At 45.0% G+C, this 16,051-nt stretch overlaps 1 protein-coding gene across 2 annotated transcripts in view; it reads left to right on the forward strand.

Annotated features, from left to right (window-relative positions):
• Window positions 1-494: 494 nt before the first annotated feature.
• SCAI (suppressor of cancer cell invasion) overlaps window positions 495-16,051 on the forward strand; it is a 40,724-nt gene continuing 25,167 nt past the window's right edge. For both annotated transcript variants that reach the window (XM_034067774.1, XM_034067775.1), the window contains exons 1-3: window positions 495-619; window positions 769-813; window positions 14,402-14,533. In XM_034067774.1, coding sequence (XP_033923665.1) covers window positions 567-619; window positions 769-813; window positions 14,402-14,533 — 230 coding nt within the window. In that variant the 5' untranslated portion in view covers window positions 495-566. The remainder of the gene's footprint in view (window positions 620-768; window positions 814-14,401; window positions 14,534-16,051) is intronic.

Here is a 16,051-nt window from a genome sequence, read left to right on the forward strand (position 1 = left end):
CTGCCCTGCCGCCGGGCCCCGGTGCTGCCGCCGAGCCCCGGTGCTGCCGCCGAGCCCCGGTGCTGCCGCCGAGCTCTGGTGCTGCCGCCGCTGCCCCGCGTCTCTTTTAGCCCCTGAAGCCGCCGGAGCGGAGCCGGTGCTCCCTCGCCGGCCGAGGTGCGGCACTGTTACCCCGGCAGCGGTGGGGATGTGACGGCGGGCGGGGAGGGAGCGGGGCTGGGCTGTGCTGGGCTGTGCACGCAGGTGGCCGGGCGGGAAGGAGCCGCTCGCGTCCAGCCGCGCCCGGCCCGGCCGCACGGTGGCGCCGCCGCACGCCGCCTCCCTCCGTATCCAGGCAGCGGCGCCGACCTCCCGGCTCCGCGCGGGGGGGCTGCTGAGTGACGGCCGGTGGAGCCAATCAGAAGGCCGCCTGGCCGTCAGCCCGGGCGCTCGTCCAATAGGCGCGGGCGAGGGCGGGGCGAGGCCGGCCCAGACTAGCGTGAGGCGGTAGCCGTGCTCCGCGCAGCCGAAGCCTTCGTCGCGGCGGCGCTGGCGGCCGTGCCCGGGAGCGGAGGGAGGCGGCGCGGATGGTGAGAGGAGCCGCCCGGCAGCGCCTGCCCCGCACCGGCCCGGCCTCCAGGTGCGGGGGGCGGAGCGGCGGGGCGCGGGCGGGGCGGTGGAGCGGGCGGGAGGGAGCGGCGGCGGCTGCGGGCGCCTCGGGGCAGGCCCGGCGGCGGCGGCGCGCCCCTCACCGCTGCCTCGGCTCTCACCGCTGTCCTGTCCCCGCAGAGCTCCAGGCCCGGCGGAGCAGCCCTGCCGCAAGCGGAAGCCCAGGTAAGGTGGGAGCGGGCGGCTCGGCAGGTGCGGGCGGGGGCGGCAGGGGCTGCGCGGAGCATCCCGCACCGGTGAGCAGCTCCCGACGACGGGCGGGCTCCGCCGCCGTGTTCGGTGCCTTGTGAAGGGAGCCGCAGCTCCCCGCGGGGTCTGTGCGCGGTGCCGGGGCTGCCATGGCGGTGCAAGCTGCCGAGGCCCTGTGCCTGGGTGCACGGAGCCGCGCTCGCTGCTGGCTGCTGCGGACGGGGAAGAGAAATACGGTGTGACACGTCTTCTGCTTAGGCCTTGGTGTGCAATGGAACCGCGATCGTTTCCAAAACGGCCCCCTCTTCATCAACTTCTTCGTTCTTGATGTTCTCTTCCCTCTCCCAGCTGGTGGGGCTGGAGGTGTTCGGTGTGCTTTTGACAGGTAGCTGGATTTCTGCATCGGCAAGTGAATCGTTTTGGGTTGAATGTTGCTGGATTTTACAAGAGCTGTCTGTGCTCGATACCCCAATTGCAGGGTCGATGGAACCATCCTGGGTTTGCTCAGATTTTAAACTTTTATCTCAGCAGCTTCCACTTCACCAAATGCTTGTTTTGTACAGAGAAATGCTTTGGACAATAGGGGATGTGAAATGCCTTTGGGGGTGGAAGCTGGAAGGTTGTTATGTTGTGTCAGTCCCCCCAAAAATTCTTACCCATTGCTGGCTATGAAAATGTCCATAACCAAAAGCTGTCCCAGGTAAAACAGTGAGGATCAAGACTGGGTTTCTAGAGTCTGGGTCTATTCTCCCACCACAGAACAGGACCTGTTTCCATCAAAGTATGTGTCACACTTCTGTACTTCATTAACCAGGCTCCAAGATCCTGTGGTTAAGTTGTGTCTTGGCTAACCAATTTGAGTCCTCTAACCTGCAAAATGGATTCCTTAATATAAAAACCTGCTAGATTTTGCAAGAGCTGTCCAAATGCAATCCATATTTTTCAGTATCTTGTCTAAGCTGATGCAAAGCAGCCCTGTTAAACCACATGATGACTTAAAATGCTGTTATAAGTGAGTCTCCCAGCATGCGTGTGCTCTCCCACCATTCCTGCGAGCAGCAGAACTGCAGTGTTGGAAGCAGCCTTCAGAAATCCTGGAAGATCATCCTGGTATGGCTCTTGCTGTGGAAGTTTACAGATGCAGTTACTGCCTGGTGCATCTTCTCACCTTGTGTGAACCCTGCAGTGTAACAGTTGTAACTGCCCTGGCTCAGGCTCATAAGGGAGTGATTAAGAAGCATCACACCTGACTGTAGGGCATGTTTATAGAAGAGAAGATGCTTTGTTTTCAAATCAGATAAGTCACTCTCAAAATGTTTTGATGAAATGGATCACAATTTATGTTAAATGAAAGAAACTGAGTCACCTAAGTAGAAGCAAAGAGCATAATTCTGCAGTTGTGCTGAAATAATACAGCTAGCCTACACAAATGTAATAGCCGGGTTCTTTGCTACAGAAAATACAAAAAACATTCCTAGAAACTCAGTGGAGAGAAGAAATAATTTACTGTGCTACAAAGGAGATTGTGATCATTATTTTATCTTGAAATACAGGTGTAATACAGCATCAAAATTCAGTTGGCAATCCATGTGGTTTACAAACACTGGAAGATTTTATCATGAAGATGACTACTTGGGCTAAGTGCTACATGTAAGAACAATGCAGCAGCAGCACCATGGTCTGTGTTCACCCTGCTTAGTTGAGAAACTAGATCCACAAGTGATAGAATGCTGAGAGTGCCTAGCAGTGGGAGGAATACATAGCTTGCCTGTGTTGTTATTCACCTCTTCTATTTGGTGGAGGGAAGTAATAAAAATGGAGAATAACAACTCAAAATATTGAGAAGCTTATAACCTGAGTCAGTTCTGCATTGAAATGAGATTGTGCTGCTGGTAACGCTGCACTGAGGGCTGTGATTTAGGAAAGTGGGAGGATGGGGGCTGTAGCTCTCCCTCCTCTGCTGCCAGTGCTGCTCCTGTCACATGATGTGACTGCACAGTCCTCTGCTCACACTGCAGCTGCACTCGCCCTGGCATGTGCCAGCCAGATTTCGCCTCTTTTTGCATCACCTGTATGCTGGTTTGGCTCTGTTGGCTTTAAATGGAGTTGCTGATAAACTGCTGTGGTATAAATGGATGATGGGAATACATTTGATCCTCTGGACACATTAATTTATTGGCTTGTCTTTTATTTTGTGTGGTGGCAAGGAAGGAAGAGTCCTGGTGTGAAAGTGTTCTGAGGTGATGCCTAAATAGATAAAATTTAACTGTATTTTAAGTGAATTCCCCCAACATCCCCTCCCCAGCCCCCTAAAGCAGGATGCAGCCATCAGTCTTAGCACAGAAATCTGTGTCTTGATGTCTCTTTTAGCAGAACTTTTCATAGCTTGTTTTTCATCTAAATGTTCATTTGGAGCAATCTTTGGAGAAGGAAAACCAGGACCTGTACATGCAAGTGTTATAATAATTTTCTTTGGTATTCTTGCATAAGAACATTCTGCAGGCTTGGCTTTTGTAGCTGAGCTGCTCTCTTTAAGCACATAAGCTCTGTTCTGGATATGTCGTTTTTAAACAGGCTAGAAACAGAGGTATGGAATGGGGTATGTGTTGCAGCAGAAGGAAACAGTTTAAGGGAGCAGACCAAATTGTGTGTGGGAGCTGCATGGCGGGTCAAATAGAGGTCTGTTTCTATAAAGTATGTAAGTTAGTTGCCAACACAAATATTACCTAGCAGTTTACATGTGCTGAGAGAACACAGTACAGCCCTGCAACAGGAATAGAATAGAATAACCATCAATCTGGTTCCCTGAGGATGTCAGTCAAGAAAGGAAGTGTGCGGTGCCAAAAAGCCTGCATGGAACAGCAGGTTTAGAGGACTCGTCGTTTGAAGTATTTTTAATTATTGCTATTATTATAATGGAACACAGACTAGAGGCTGAATTTTTAACATATAATTAAAGCAGAAGGCAGCAGAGGGATTTCTGTGCTGTGTGGCTGAGGAATGGTCCAGGAGCAGCTCCTGCTGAGGAGGGTGAATTCCCAGAGTGATGATGCTCTCCGTGCAATTCCTGAGCTTGCTTGCAACTTACTGCCAAACACGGTTTGGAGAGAAAAAGTGAATTGAACAGATCAAAAAGCTTTCCCGTGTATTGCATTCTCTTTTGTCAGGGTAAGGCTCCAGTTGGATAGCAGCCACAGATACCTTGGCTGAGAGTGCTGACAAGATGCAGAGTGATGATAACTGCCCTCCAGATCGGACGCTGGTCTGGACTGCCATTTGGACCATCTAGTAAATCATTTGACTTGCCAGAAAGAACTCTCTTCATCACATTAACATTAAGCTACCTTGTATAGCAGCTGTTCAGTTCTCAATTAGTGAGTGTGAATCAAGGAGTTAAAACATCAGTCGTTTTCTGAGTAAAGAAAGGGAAAAAAATCGATCTTGTAACTCAGATGCTTTTCAGGAACTTGGCCGCTCTAGATGCGAGAGGTATGTGCTTTTCTGCCTTGCTTTAGGTGATGGCTTAGTTCAAGGGGGCCCAGATTTGGCTCAGTCAACAGTTGTGTTGGCGTCTTGCCATTAAATGTGCATAAAATGGAGCTGACTGCAATTCCCTCCTCACTCTAACATGGAGGGGCAGCCCGTGGAGACCTGAGGCCCCGGTATGCCTTGCTGTAGGTTGACTTGGCTAGGAGAGGTGTACTGGGATGTGCAATCCCTGCAGCATAAGCTGCTGCGTTATGACTTGATTGTTGGTTTTGAGTCCCTTGGTTGTATTGAGTGTCTTGTCATAACTGATGCATTTCAGCCCTTGGAAGCACAGGCACAAGAAAACCTTTCTCCCTTCTCACAGTGGCTTACATGCTTTTCCAGATGCACAAGGTTTGTATCTTACTTGCAGACTCTTCCTATGACTTAATGGCTTATGTGCATTGCCACAAAATGAAGATAAAACAACTGGCATTTTAGCTGCTCCAAGAACGTTGTGTGTAAATAAACCACTAAATAGTTTAGCATGTGAAATGTAAATACACACAGCACGGCCTGCTGCAGCGGATGGTGTTTTTCTGTCTCTTCTTCCCCTCCCACCCCTGCCAAGAGTAGGCTAGCCTGATGTTCTTTTTTCTATTGCTCTTTCATACAATGCAAATGACTACTGAGTACCATGTAGGTGGCATGCAGGCACCACTACAGATTCATGATTTGAATTTGGATGAAAGGAAACACTTGCATCTTGTTCCACGTTGCTTCTGAACCATCTTCTGTGGATTCCTGGACCCTGGTGACCCAGAAATTCTGCCTCGGTCTGCCTTTGAGCTTGAGCTCATTTTTGGTAGCACACAGGTTAAGTCGGTAGAAGAGCAGAGGCCCAACTGTGATGACATTTTTAGCCTTTGCCCTTTGTTCATCCTATACACAAAAGGTCATGAACCGCAGTGAAAGCAGGATCACAGAGGGCACAGAACGGACAAAGGTGGAACAAATTGCCAGTGGCAGAAACATAAAGAAAGAGAAGCAGAAGTTTTGTATTATGAAGGTAATTGAAAAAGGCCACGTGCATCCCATGGTGATACCATGTCTCTTGTATTTAAAGAGAGTCCACCCATAGCGAATTTAGAAGAGCCTGCTGGTGAGGTGTGGCTTGGATGATCGCAATGTAGAAGGCAAGAAGGGACAACACTGTTTCCATGGTATGATGTTAGTGAGCAGCTCTGCATGGTGCTGGGAGCAGAGATGCCAGAGCTGCAGCTCTGGATGCAGGCAGGTGTGCTTTAACCAATAAAAGGATTTTTAAAGATGTGTAATATAAATGAAAAGCCTGATTCTAGAGGGCAAGCACTTATTTGAAGCTAAAACAGTAGGACTGACACTGCATCCTGGATATTCAAGCTCATTTGACTTGGAATGTGGTTGAATTTGTGGTGTAGGCTGTTTCCCTATAGGAAGTCTTCAGGCTGTTCCTGCTGAGATGTCAAAGGTAATGCAGAGGTGGCAGCTCATGTTAGCTGTGAGGTCTAAATATAAGACAGTGTTTGCAAAACCTCTGGTCTCCTGATATGCTGAGGAATGAACCACACATTCATGTGAAAGTACTAAACTTTCAGTTTGCAGTAATAAAATAAAATTCTTGCATAACTGTGCCTGTTGTCTGTTACTTCCACTTTCTATACAGCCTGCATCTGGAGAACTGTGTGTATGTGTTTTTATCTTCTTCTATATCCCCTTCCTTCTCTTTTCCCCTCTTTAGGAAACAAAGTTTATGCAATTGCACAGTCAGGCTCCCTCTTTTTTGATTCTTCTTCAAGCAGCTTTTAAATCACTTGCCTGATGTCACCAGTGTTGCTGTAAGAAGAAAGGTCCTGAAGGTTATCTAGTGAGTATTTTTCACAAAGCTCCAGGGAAGTTGAAGGAAAGCAATGTGTTTGGTTCACCTACTGATGGGAAGGGAGGACAGAAGGGTTGTATTTTGTAGGAGGCATCTGGCCAGCTGCTTGGCATGTGTGAAGCCCTGGGATGGTTGAAGCAGGTCCCTTTGGGTGGGAAAGCTGGGGTTATTGTGGTGGGTAGGGAAAGATCAACAGGGCCACATGCAGGTCAGTCTGGACCAGGGTTCCTCGCTGTGGAAGAGAAGATGACTGTTCATGCACAGATGTGTCAGGCTCAGTTGGGTTTGTATGCTTTTACTATGTTTTTAAGATGCTTTCCCTCTTGCAGAAGTAGGACTAGCTCTAAAGGTTAAGCAAGTTAGCTGTAAAAATTGTATATTTTAATAGAAAGCCACTTTCTTGGAGATTTCCCAATGAGAGTAGAACTGGTTGCATTTACAGTGAGGCTGGCTGAAAATCACCTGCAATTGGTTTATAAAATAGAGGTTTCTTTACCCTCTTAGTTCACCTCATTTGAAATAAGCAGAGAGAACACAATTTGAGCAGTATTATCAGCTAAATAAAACAGCTTCTTGGTTCTCTTTCTTAAGTTACATTTTAAGTTGCTTTTTATTGTGGCGTTCAAACAAAAAATGTCTCCAGAGCCTGGGCTCTGCCCAAGTCTTTTTCATTGTGCATTCTGAGTGCATGTTTACACAGCAGTGAGCATAGCTGGTACAGAAACACTGGGGTTCTTGAAGGCAGACCTGGGTGCTGCTGTCCTCCTGGACTGCAGACCCTGCCAGGAGTGCATGGGGGGCCTCCGCCTGCTCACAGATGCCTCTTGCAGCATCCAAGAGAGCTACAGGGAAAGGAGCTTGGTACATCTGGAAGAGCTGCAGCCACTGCAGTGCAGATGCGCCCTGAGGTGAACAGTGGTTGGGGATGAAAAATGTCTGTGTTTGCTTCCAACTTTTCCTAAAAACCTTGGAATAATAAAGAAATCCCTTTTCCCCCATGTATTTTATAAAGAAATGGTCTGATGTATAATTGCTCCTTGCTGTTCTCTCTGAAGTACAGGCTCCAGCAGTCTGCAAAGCTTTCTGTGCGTGCCCACACGTGTATGGGAGGCTGTGCTAGTGATTTATTTATTTCAGTGTTTCTGGAGTAGAGCTGAGTGGTGTCTCGGGAGCTTTGGGACAGTGTCTCTCAATGGAGAATGAGGTATTCTGGTGAGAGGAGCGAATCTGGGTTCTAATTAATTTGGTGTTGTCTGAGGCTCTGTCAGGACTAGCACTCCCAGCAGATTACATGGGAACGCACAGATGGGTTTCCCAAAATGTGCAGTATAGCTTTGAGAGAAAACGTGAGAGGCGAGCATACCAGGCTGTAAAAGGAAAGGAGATGCAAACGGAGAGCAAAGGTAGGCATCTTGCTTGATGAAGGTAAGATCAGAAAAGAAAGAGAGCTGGTGTCTGACTCAATGTTTGAGACATATAAATCCTCATAGATTGGAGTGTTCTTTCCACCATTGGTTTCTGTGGACAGCAGTTCTAATAACATCTTACCTCGGGGAAGTTCCTGTATCAATAAGATAGCGGTAGAAAGTCTCCTTGCTTTTGCTTTTTGGTTACCACTTGCATCTCTAAGTAGGGAGTGGGAAGCATTTGAAAAACAGAGTTTATATTTCTGTGCCGTGATTTCCTGATTAAAATGGTAAACCTATCCACAAAGCTGTGAATCAGGATGCAGCCATTACTTACCCTTATCATCATTTCACTTGTCTAAGCACATACTTCCTGCTCAACTCCAGAATGTTAATATTAATCAGAGCCTCAGCTGTAAGTCCCAAGCCAACACAATTTGATGCAAGCAATGAAACTGCAGATCAGCAGGAGTTTAGGGGCTGTAGTTGACATGGCAGTTTACTGTTCTGTATCACATCTGTCACAGGCAGTTCTGGTTCTCAGCCTGAAGGTTAATCAATATAGTCAAGCCACCCTCATTCAACACTCAGTTTGCAGCTTAATGTCTTGGGTGGGTGGAAAAAACATGAGCATTTCCTCCAGAAAGGAGAATGTTCCCTCCTATCCCCATCCCCAGCACTTACTGTCCTGGGTTGTCCTGTTAGATGTGCATATGTTGTCCTGTTCAGAAGGTTGTAGATGGGTTTTTTAAGGGATGGAGCTGAAGGCTCAGTAATCAGAATGGCTGGAGCTTGAAATAAAATACGGATTCTTGTTCTAATTTTAGTCAAGAAGCTTCAGTGGGTCACATTGACCATTGATCTCTGCATTGTAATAAACTTCCTCCTGTGCATAGTGTGAATGTTTAATATCCAAACTTTATCCTAGGAAGGCTGCAACACCGTGGTGATCAGTAGTTGTAAGGTGTGTGCAGTCACTTGTTAAATGATACAACGAGTAATGTGTTCTGATTTTTGGAAGAGTTGCTTCTCCTTCTGCTTACAAAATCATTTTGTGTTTTCTGAAAGGGATAGTTTATAGATGTCTACAAAGTTAAGATTAAATTCTTCTGGTTTTGAAGTAAGAAAGACAGGTTGTATATCACATATGTGAAATATGTGTACTCCATGCAGCTCATGTTCAGTAGTATGGACTCTAGTTTCCTTGGTAGAATACCAGATAGAACAATCACATTGCTAAAGTCTATATAATGAGATTGTTTGCCTCTGGTAGTATAAGATGAGACTTTTAAGTCTAATGCTGATGCTCTGATGAGAAGAGAGCTGTTCTTTCAATTGACCATTTAGGTGAAGTAGATAAACCACTGCTAATAGGTACTCACAGCTCTTATCCTCTAAGTACTCATGTCGTGAGGTGGTTCAGGTTGACTGGAAGGCAGGAGATGCTCAAGATTTCACAACTTGAGCAGAAGTGATGGCTTAAAGAAAGACAGAGCAGTTGTACGAGTGCTCTGTCAGGAGGTCAAGGTGCCACATGCAGCCAGCTCTGCTCTGCAGCTCTAGGAAACAGCCCCCACTTTTACCTGTGCTTACTTTCTGCTGCCCTTACAGCATCACTGAATTCAGTGGAGTGAGGTTTTATTTGCTTCTACGTGTCAGGCATGAAGTTAACAACCACCCTCTTCTACCAGGCAGCTGAAGGGCAGCTTATGGTGATCCTGGCTAAGTATTAAATCTGGCAAAGGAGATGTGCATGTAATCAGTTATTTAACATCCTTATGCTTGACGTTCGTCGTCAGCTAGATTTGCTTGAGTGTTCACAAAGTGTGCCTTGCTTTACAGGCCCAAGCCCCAGTATAGGGACTGCTGGGAGTGCATACTGTTGACTTCAGCACTTTTTCCCTTCCAGCTGAGCCTGGAAAACCTTAGCCAAAAGACAGCAAACCACAGGGAAGTGGAAACGTGTGTGATGTAAGTGACATCCAACTTAAAATACTGGCTAGCATCACGAAACTCCCATCCGCTTCCCGTACCCCTCCTCCTGCTGCCTTTCAGCCCCAGCTGCTTTGCACAGTCTCACCATCCTCTGGGATGCTTCTGCCCTCGGTGCTGCAATGGGAGGAATATGTAAAATCTATTAATGGATTGTACAAAGCAAACCTGGAATTGTGCGTTCTGAGAGCGCATTGGAAAGAACCTGGCATGCAAAGTGCCGTGCTTGGCTAGCACCGTTTTTCTGCCTTGTATGGCCTGAGGAGTTGGCAAAATCTTGAGGGAATAGTAAGTTCTGCTGTAAGTCGCCATTTTCTGACTTATTTTAACAGTCTTTTAAACCAATGTTTCAGTGTCTCCTTTTGCAGATTCTGGAGATCCTGTGTTTTTGACACGTGCTAGTGAAGAAAAATTGTCATGCAAACCAGCCCAACAGTTTCTTTTGCATGAAAGGAAGTGCAAAGCGTCAAGCACAAGAACAAAACATTAAATAGGTGATATTTCTGCTATGGCTGGGCTCTCAACACTGGCAGAACTGTCTGCACAAGAGGAGCACAGATCTGTGGGGTTACTTCTAGAATCAAGGAGGAGAGGTCCACACTGTGGTTGTACTGCTGGTTGCATTTAATGTATGTTTTTCATGTGGAGCTCAGCAGTCCCTGAGGAAAGGGCCATGTCAGTAGCTATATTCCTCCCATTGCTGTGCCCACTTGCTGTTTCTAATAATAATTCTTTCTCCTGTATGTAATGGTGCTGCATTACAGTCTTTAGAGCAGGGAAGATCAACTCGTGATAGTAGTTCTTTCTTTGTACAGCACCAAACACCACCACCTCCGGAGCATGAAATGCCAAAACCAGTGCATGAGAGAAGGAATTTAATTTGCCTTCTCTGTCAGCTGGAAAAGCCACCTTCACCTATCATTTCACAGCTCCTGTTGTCCTTTTCCTTCCCATCTTCCCTTCATTTTCAGGCATATGGCTGAGTGAACCTGGGGCTTAAATTGCAGCAGCTCTGTCTCATGCCTGTAACCAAAATGCTTCTTTCAGTTGAGATCTGTAGAAGAATTACCTTCTGGCAGCTTTTCTAAAGATCTCTCACAGAGGGAAATTATCATGCCTATGACTACTTAATTCTTGATTGCTTTTACTTCTTTCCTGGTTCAGCTCCTTATTTTGTTACCTGATTATTGTCTTCCTAGAAGGAAGACTCTTATTGCCCGTGAAGTGATTCAGCCTAAATAGTTTTATAGTGTATTTTCTGTATTGTGTTATTTTATGATCATCATGAAGATAAATTTGCCATGTAGTGAGTAAGAAACTAACCCATTCTGGGCAGGACTCATGCTTACTTTCCAAGTGTAATCTTTAAGGATTTTCAGTAGGATTTTCCGCTATACTGTGTACATGTGTAAATACACTGGGTAGTTCAGAAGTGCTCCTGTTTTCTAAGTGCAGTATGTGGCAGAGCCAGAAAATGCCTTTAATTATCCTGCAGGAGAATGAAACTTGATCTCATCCATTGTCACTATCCAAAGATGATTACTGTGAGCACACTCATTCTGCCATCCCAGAGGTGTTATGTCTGTTGTGCTTGTATCTCCAGGTCATTAAGAACAGAGATAGTTTCATAATTGTGTGAGTAACTAAGGTTTCACTTCATTCTACTTTAGCTGTGATTTAGTTTTTTATTGCCAAATAACCCAGAAACAAAGAGGGCAGGTTGAGGCTTCTCTGTTTAATTTATGATGTACTAAGCGGGTAGCTTTTCAGAAGCACTCAGTCATCTCCATCCATTATGTTGCCTTAGATCAAGTGTCTTTTGGTCACCTTCCTCCCTCTAAAAGCATCAGCAGAAAATATGGGTAATTTTTGCATCTTACTAAACAGGTGCTTAAGGTTGAGTGAGAGGAATACCATCAAAATGTTTGACCCTGAGGTTAGCCTGAGCGTGTCTGGAAAGATGACAGATGCCATTTTTACAGACCATGATACAGGGCAGAGTTTTCTGAGTTTCTCAGAGTTCTCTTCTGTTTTTCAGATCTCTGCTTTTTGTGCTTATGATCACTTTAATGTGGGACTTGATCAGGCATTTGCTGATAGTTTGATCTCTAAAGCAATGCAATATAAGGCTTGATGTATGTGTACACATGTTGGTGTATGTGGTTTTTAAGATTTCAGCGTATTCAGTTGTAGATTGAAGATGTAATTTTGCAGGTACTGTGTTTCACATCTGTGTGGAACAGTTTTACCAGTCGGATTCCTTCCTGGAGATAAATTTGAGTGACTGAGACCTAGTTCATCTCTGCTCCTTCAAAAAGTAAATCCTTTCCTTTCTAGGAAGTGTGCTCCTTTTGTCTGATTCTTTGTGTCTTTGCCTCTTACTCCTCACCCCGGCTGTGTAGAAACACATTTTAGCCTAAACTTAGGCTACTGGTTGCCTTAATACCATTTGTGTGGCTTGATTGCAATAATCATGTTTTCATTTCTGAACCTGTGAGCAGAGGAAAAACTAAATGTTCTAGTGGAATGTCTCCAGGGTATACTCATTTTTAAGGTCTCCCTTCAGTGTCAGCATGTGTTTAAATGTGGCTTGTTTCCTAGGCTCCTTCATTAACGTCTCTGATAAGGAGACAGGTTGTTCCCTCGGCTTGTGGCAGTTTCTTCCTATGAGCAGAAAAGGTGCTTTTGCCCTCTGCTTCAGTAGTAGGTCCCAACCCCTGTGCCAACAGCTATATTGAGAGGTTGACCATACAGAATATTCTCCATAACCTAAAAGAGGCTTTTTCTTCTTTCTGTGCATCAAATATCTTCTCTGCCTTCTGATACATCTTGGAAGGTATCAGAGGCAGGCAGTGGATTTTATAGCATAGCCTTTATTGATGGCATAAAAATCCTCTTTACAGTGGGTCTAGCAGACTCCTTCAATGTGAGACCTGTAGTTGGTTTTACTTGCCTGCACGGATTCAGTTGGTCACTGTTAGCAGTGGTTGGGTACTTGGATAGTATAACTTAGGGGTAACATGAAATAAAGTTGACTTACCATTAAAGGAATGATACACAGACTGTATGAAACATACTTCGCAATTTAATCAAGGTCCTAAATATTTGACAATGTATCTGAAGCTGCTCTAGAGTGCCTGGTACCACAGTGAAGTGCTGCTGAACCCAAGGGCCTCGCTGCAGGATTTAGGTCACCCTTGCTGTGGAGCACACAGGACCTGGGGTATTGTCCCTCTTCCTGAATCACCTCCTGGCTGTTTCTGACATCTGTGTTTTACCTTTCACTGTTCACTTCAATTTCATATGTTGGTGCTTTAAGTCCTTGTTGTTGTTTGTTTCATGCTGTGTGAATGTAAGTGTTCAGAGGTTTCAAACACAGGCTGGTGCTTCGTAATACTCGTTTCCTGCTTGCTAGGCTCATGCCAACAGCTTGTGACATCTGGTTGGTATGTTCTGAACACTCTTACACTGTCTGGCACCATGCTGCAGTTACCAAACAACATGTAAATACTTCCTACCTTTTTCTGGAGCTCTTCAACAAGTGGTTTGTGCAGTACACCCTATGTCCTTGCACTAGTGCTCTAGTGCACTGTCACCTGGGTGTGTAAAAGATAAGTGCATCTTGTCTAAACTGGGAAGTCATTGAACTGCTTGGTTGGCAAGATCTGCTCACTGACTTAGCCCAGGGGAGGAACTGCCAGTTTCTTCTGCATGAACCGTTTGCTCAGGGAGGTGATTCTAAAGTCTGGTTCTTGTGAAGTTTTTGTGTAACAATTAAAAGATGCTTCTGGATAGCTCCCAGTAACTGCATGGAGTTTGCTTTGCCATTTCCTGCCTTGAATTGGCACTTGTAGGTAATTGTTTGTACAAAGAGCATCCAGACTGAGCCTCTGCACAAATGGAAACTTGTTGCTTAACTAAAGTGTTTACCAGAACTGGTAGAGAAGTTGCTGGAAGTAAAAGCTCTGCATTTGCCCAGTTAGAGATGTGTTTATCTTGCACTAGAATTCTTAGAGAGCACAGAAGAGCTAAAGACCTGGCAGCCATTTCCAGAGGAGCTGCTGCTGAGAAAGTAAGATTTTTAAGAGCCTCTTTGCCTTTACAGGCTTTTGTAGTCCCTTACTTACTCAATAGTAGGATTATTTCCATTATATCTTAATGTTTTGTTCAGGTGATTCCTGGACAATATGCCATTTTGCTCAGATGAGCAGTAAAAATAGATCTGCAGGTATAATTGTGGGCAGCACGAGCCATGGAATCAAATGCTCATGAGGAATTAGAGAGGAAGCAGGATATTTTTCAGTGTTCTGTGTAAAATTGCTAGGTTTTAGCAATAGGAACTTGTGAGCTACAGTTTTCAGCAGTTAAAGAAGAAACTGAAATGTAAATAGGACTGAGGCTACTCTAAATACAGCTGCAGGATAAACACCTCTGCAGAAAGGCAAATTGAGAGAGGATTTCTTTGTCCAAGTATGAAACCCAAGTTTGTTACAGTCCTTTTGTTGGCTGTTTTGTGTTTGTGAAGACACTCCTCAGACTTACTTTCTTTTATGGCTCTTGTACCACTTTTAGTTTGCTCTGTTAAGTAGTGCATTGTACAGTCATTAGCCCCATGCTTTGATTCTCAGCTGTTATTTTTAATGAGTCTCGAGAAGTGTAACCTGTGGGAGAACTGCATGCTTTGTTTGTTTCCCTCCCCATGGATCTGTACATGCATCTAACCTGGATGAGCTCATAGTAGCCCTCCATTTTTGAGTAATGGCTATTTTCTTCTTCGTAGGACTGAGTTTGCCCTAAAAGAAATCATGTCATCAGGAGGAGCTGAAGATGATATTCCTCAAGCAGAGAGGAAAACAGTGACAGACTTTTGCTACTTACTGGATAAATCTAAACAGCTATTTAATGGCTTAAGGTTAGTGCATTTTGATACTATTCCTTCAGAAGAGCATTAGAACACAACACTTTGGTATGTGAGTGATGCTGAAATCAGTTGTACAATGAACATTTCGAACTCAAACCCAGTAAGTCTGTTTAGGGAAGAATACTGTGCACCTATGTATGGGTGGCTTTGGACCATGTATGTAAGACTGTAGAGGTTCACACATTTCTGAGACAGTAGGGAAGGAAGTGAGAGAAAGGAGAGCTGAATGTCTTAGATCAGTTAAGAGTGAACTACAAGTTGGAAATCTGTGAAATGGATGGAACTCATACTGAAGTATTGTGTATGAAGTACACAATGAAGGGCTAGATGTGGCTGTATACAGTCAACAGCATGCAATTCCCAAACCCCACAGTCTCTGTACCAAAAAAGGAATGAGATGGATCAGCCCAGGTGAGAGAAAAGTGGGGAGAGAATATTTTGGGTGAAGAAATACAGGAAGTGACAAACAGAAACATCCAAACCATACCCTGTATGTGTCTAGAGAAACAAATGCTTAATCTGAACTATAGAGAAATGTAAAATCTGCATTTATCTACAAAACATCTGCACTAACAGCCAGAAAGTCTGGTTGTTTTGTCAGCATCAATGAGAAGGGAAATAAGGAGAGTTCAAGGAAAACAGTTCACATTTGGACAGTGATACAGGCATCCTGTTTATGTCAGTATATGCTGAAGTTAAAAGACTGGTTTATTTCTAAGAGCTGGTTTATTTCTAAGCTTTGCTGTCAAGTCTCTTAAGCAACATGGTTTTTAGCTCATATCTTGTTGGCAGTTCAGCGTCTTACTGGTCTCTGAGTAATACTGTATGTTTGGGCCCATATAGCTTGCTGTTATTCAAACACAGATGGTTAGCAAAGATGTTTTTAATTCCTCCACCCCCTGCTATTGATAATCCTTTCATGTGCTTTGGAAGTTGATTACCAAATCCAAAACAAACAGTTTGTGCTCCAAAATCTGAATGGTAAATGGGCAGTAGAGACAAGGAGTTCTTGATGGTTGCTTTCGACACGCCATGAAACAGTCTGAAGCAAAAGGACTGAGATCTGGAGGCCAGGATTTGCAGGACCATATATGCCATTCCATTGGCTTTCTGATGTAGCTTGCTTAAAATTTTGGCTTGAGTCACTGAAGAGTACAAATTAATACAGTTCATGTCTGGATGCATGATGCTCAAGTTCAGCTCAAAGAGACAGCAGAATACCTACAGCCATTCTGTCTTTTCCTTTGGGCATGGAAGGAGTTGGTACTCGTATCAGATTTCCAGATGGGAAATGTAGTTTCTGTGTATATCCATGGTGCTTTGAAAAAAGAAACCTTCTTATCCAACTATGTGAAAAGAAAATGGAAATTACCTTTGGATGAAATCTGGGCAATGAAAATAGATGGGCTTCAGCAGCTGGCTCTGCTCTGTGAAAATACGAACATACCGGGGGGACCCTGCCTCTGTCCTTACTGTAACTTGACACAATTAATGTAGTGTTTCTTGCAC

This window comes from Melopsittacus undulatus, chromosome 11, assembly GCF_012275295.1.
Source record: "Melopsittacus undulatus isolate bMelUnd1 chromosome 11, bMelUnd1.mat.Z, whole genome shotgun sequence".
In the NCBI taxonomy this organism is placed as follows: Eukaryota; Metazoa; Chordata; class Aves; order Psittaciformes; family Psittaculidae; genus Melopsittacus; species Melopsittacus undulatus.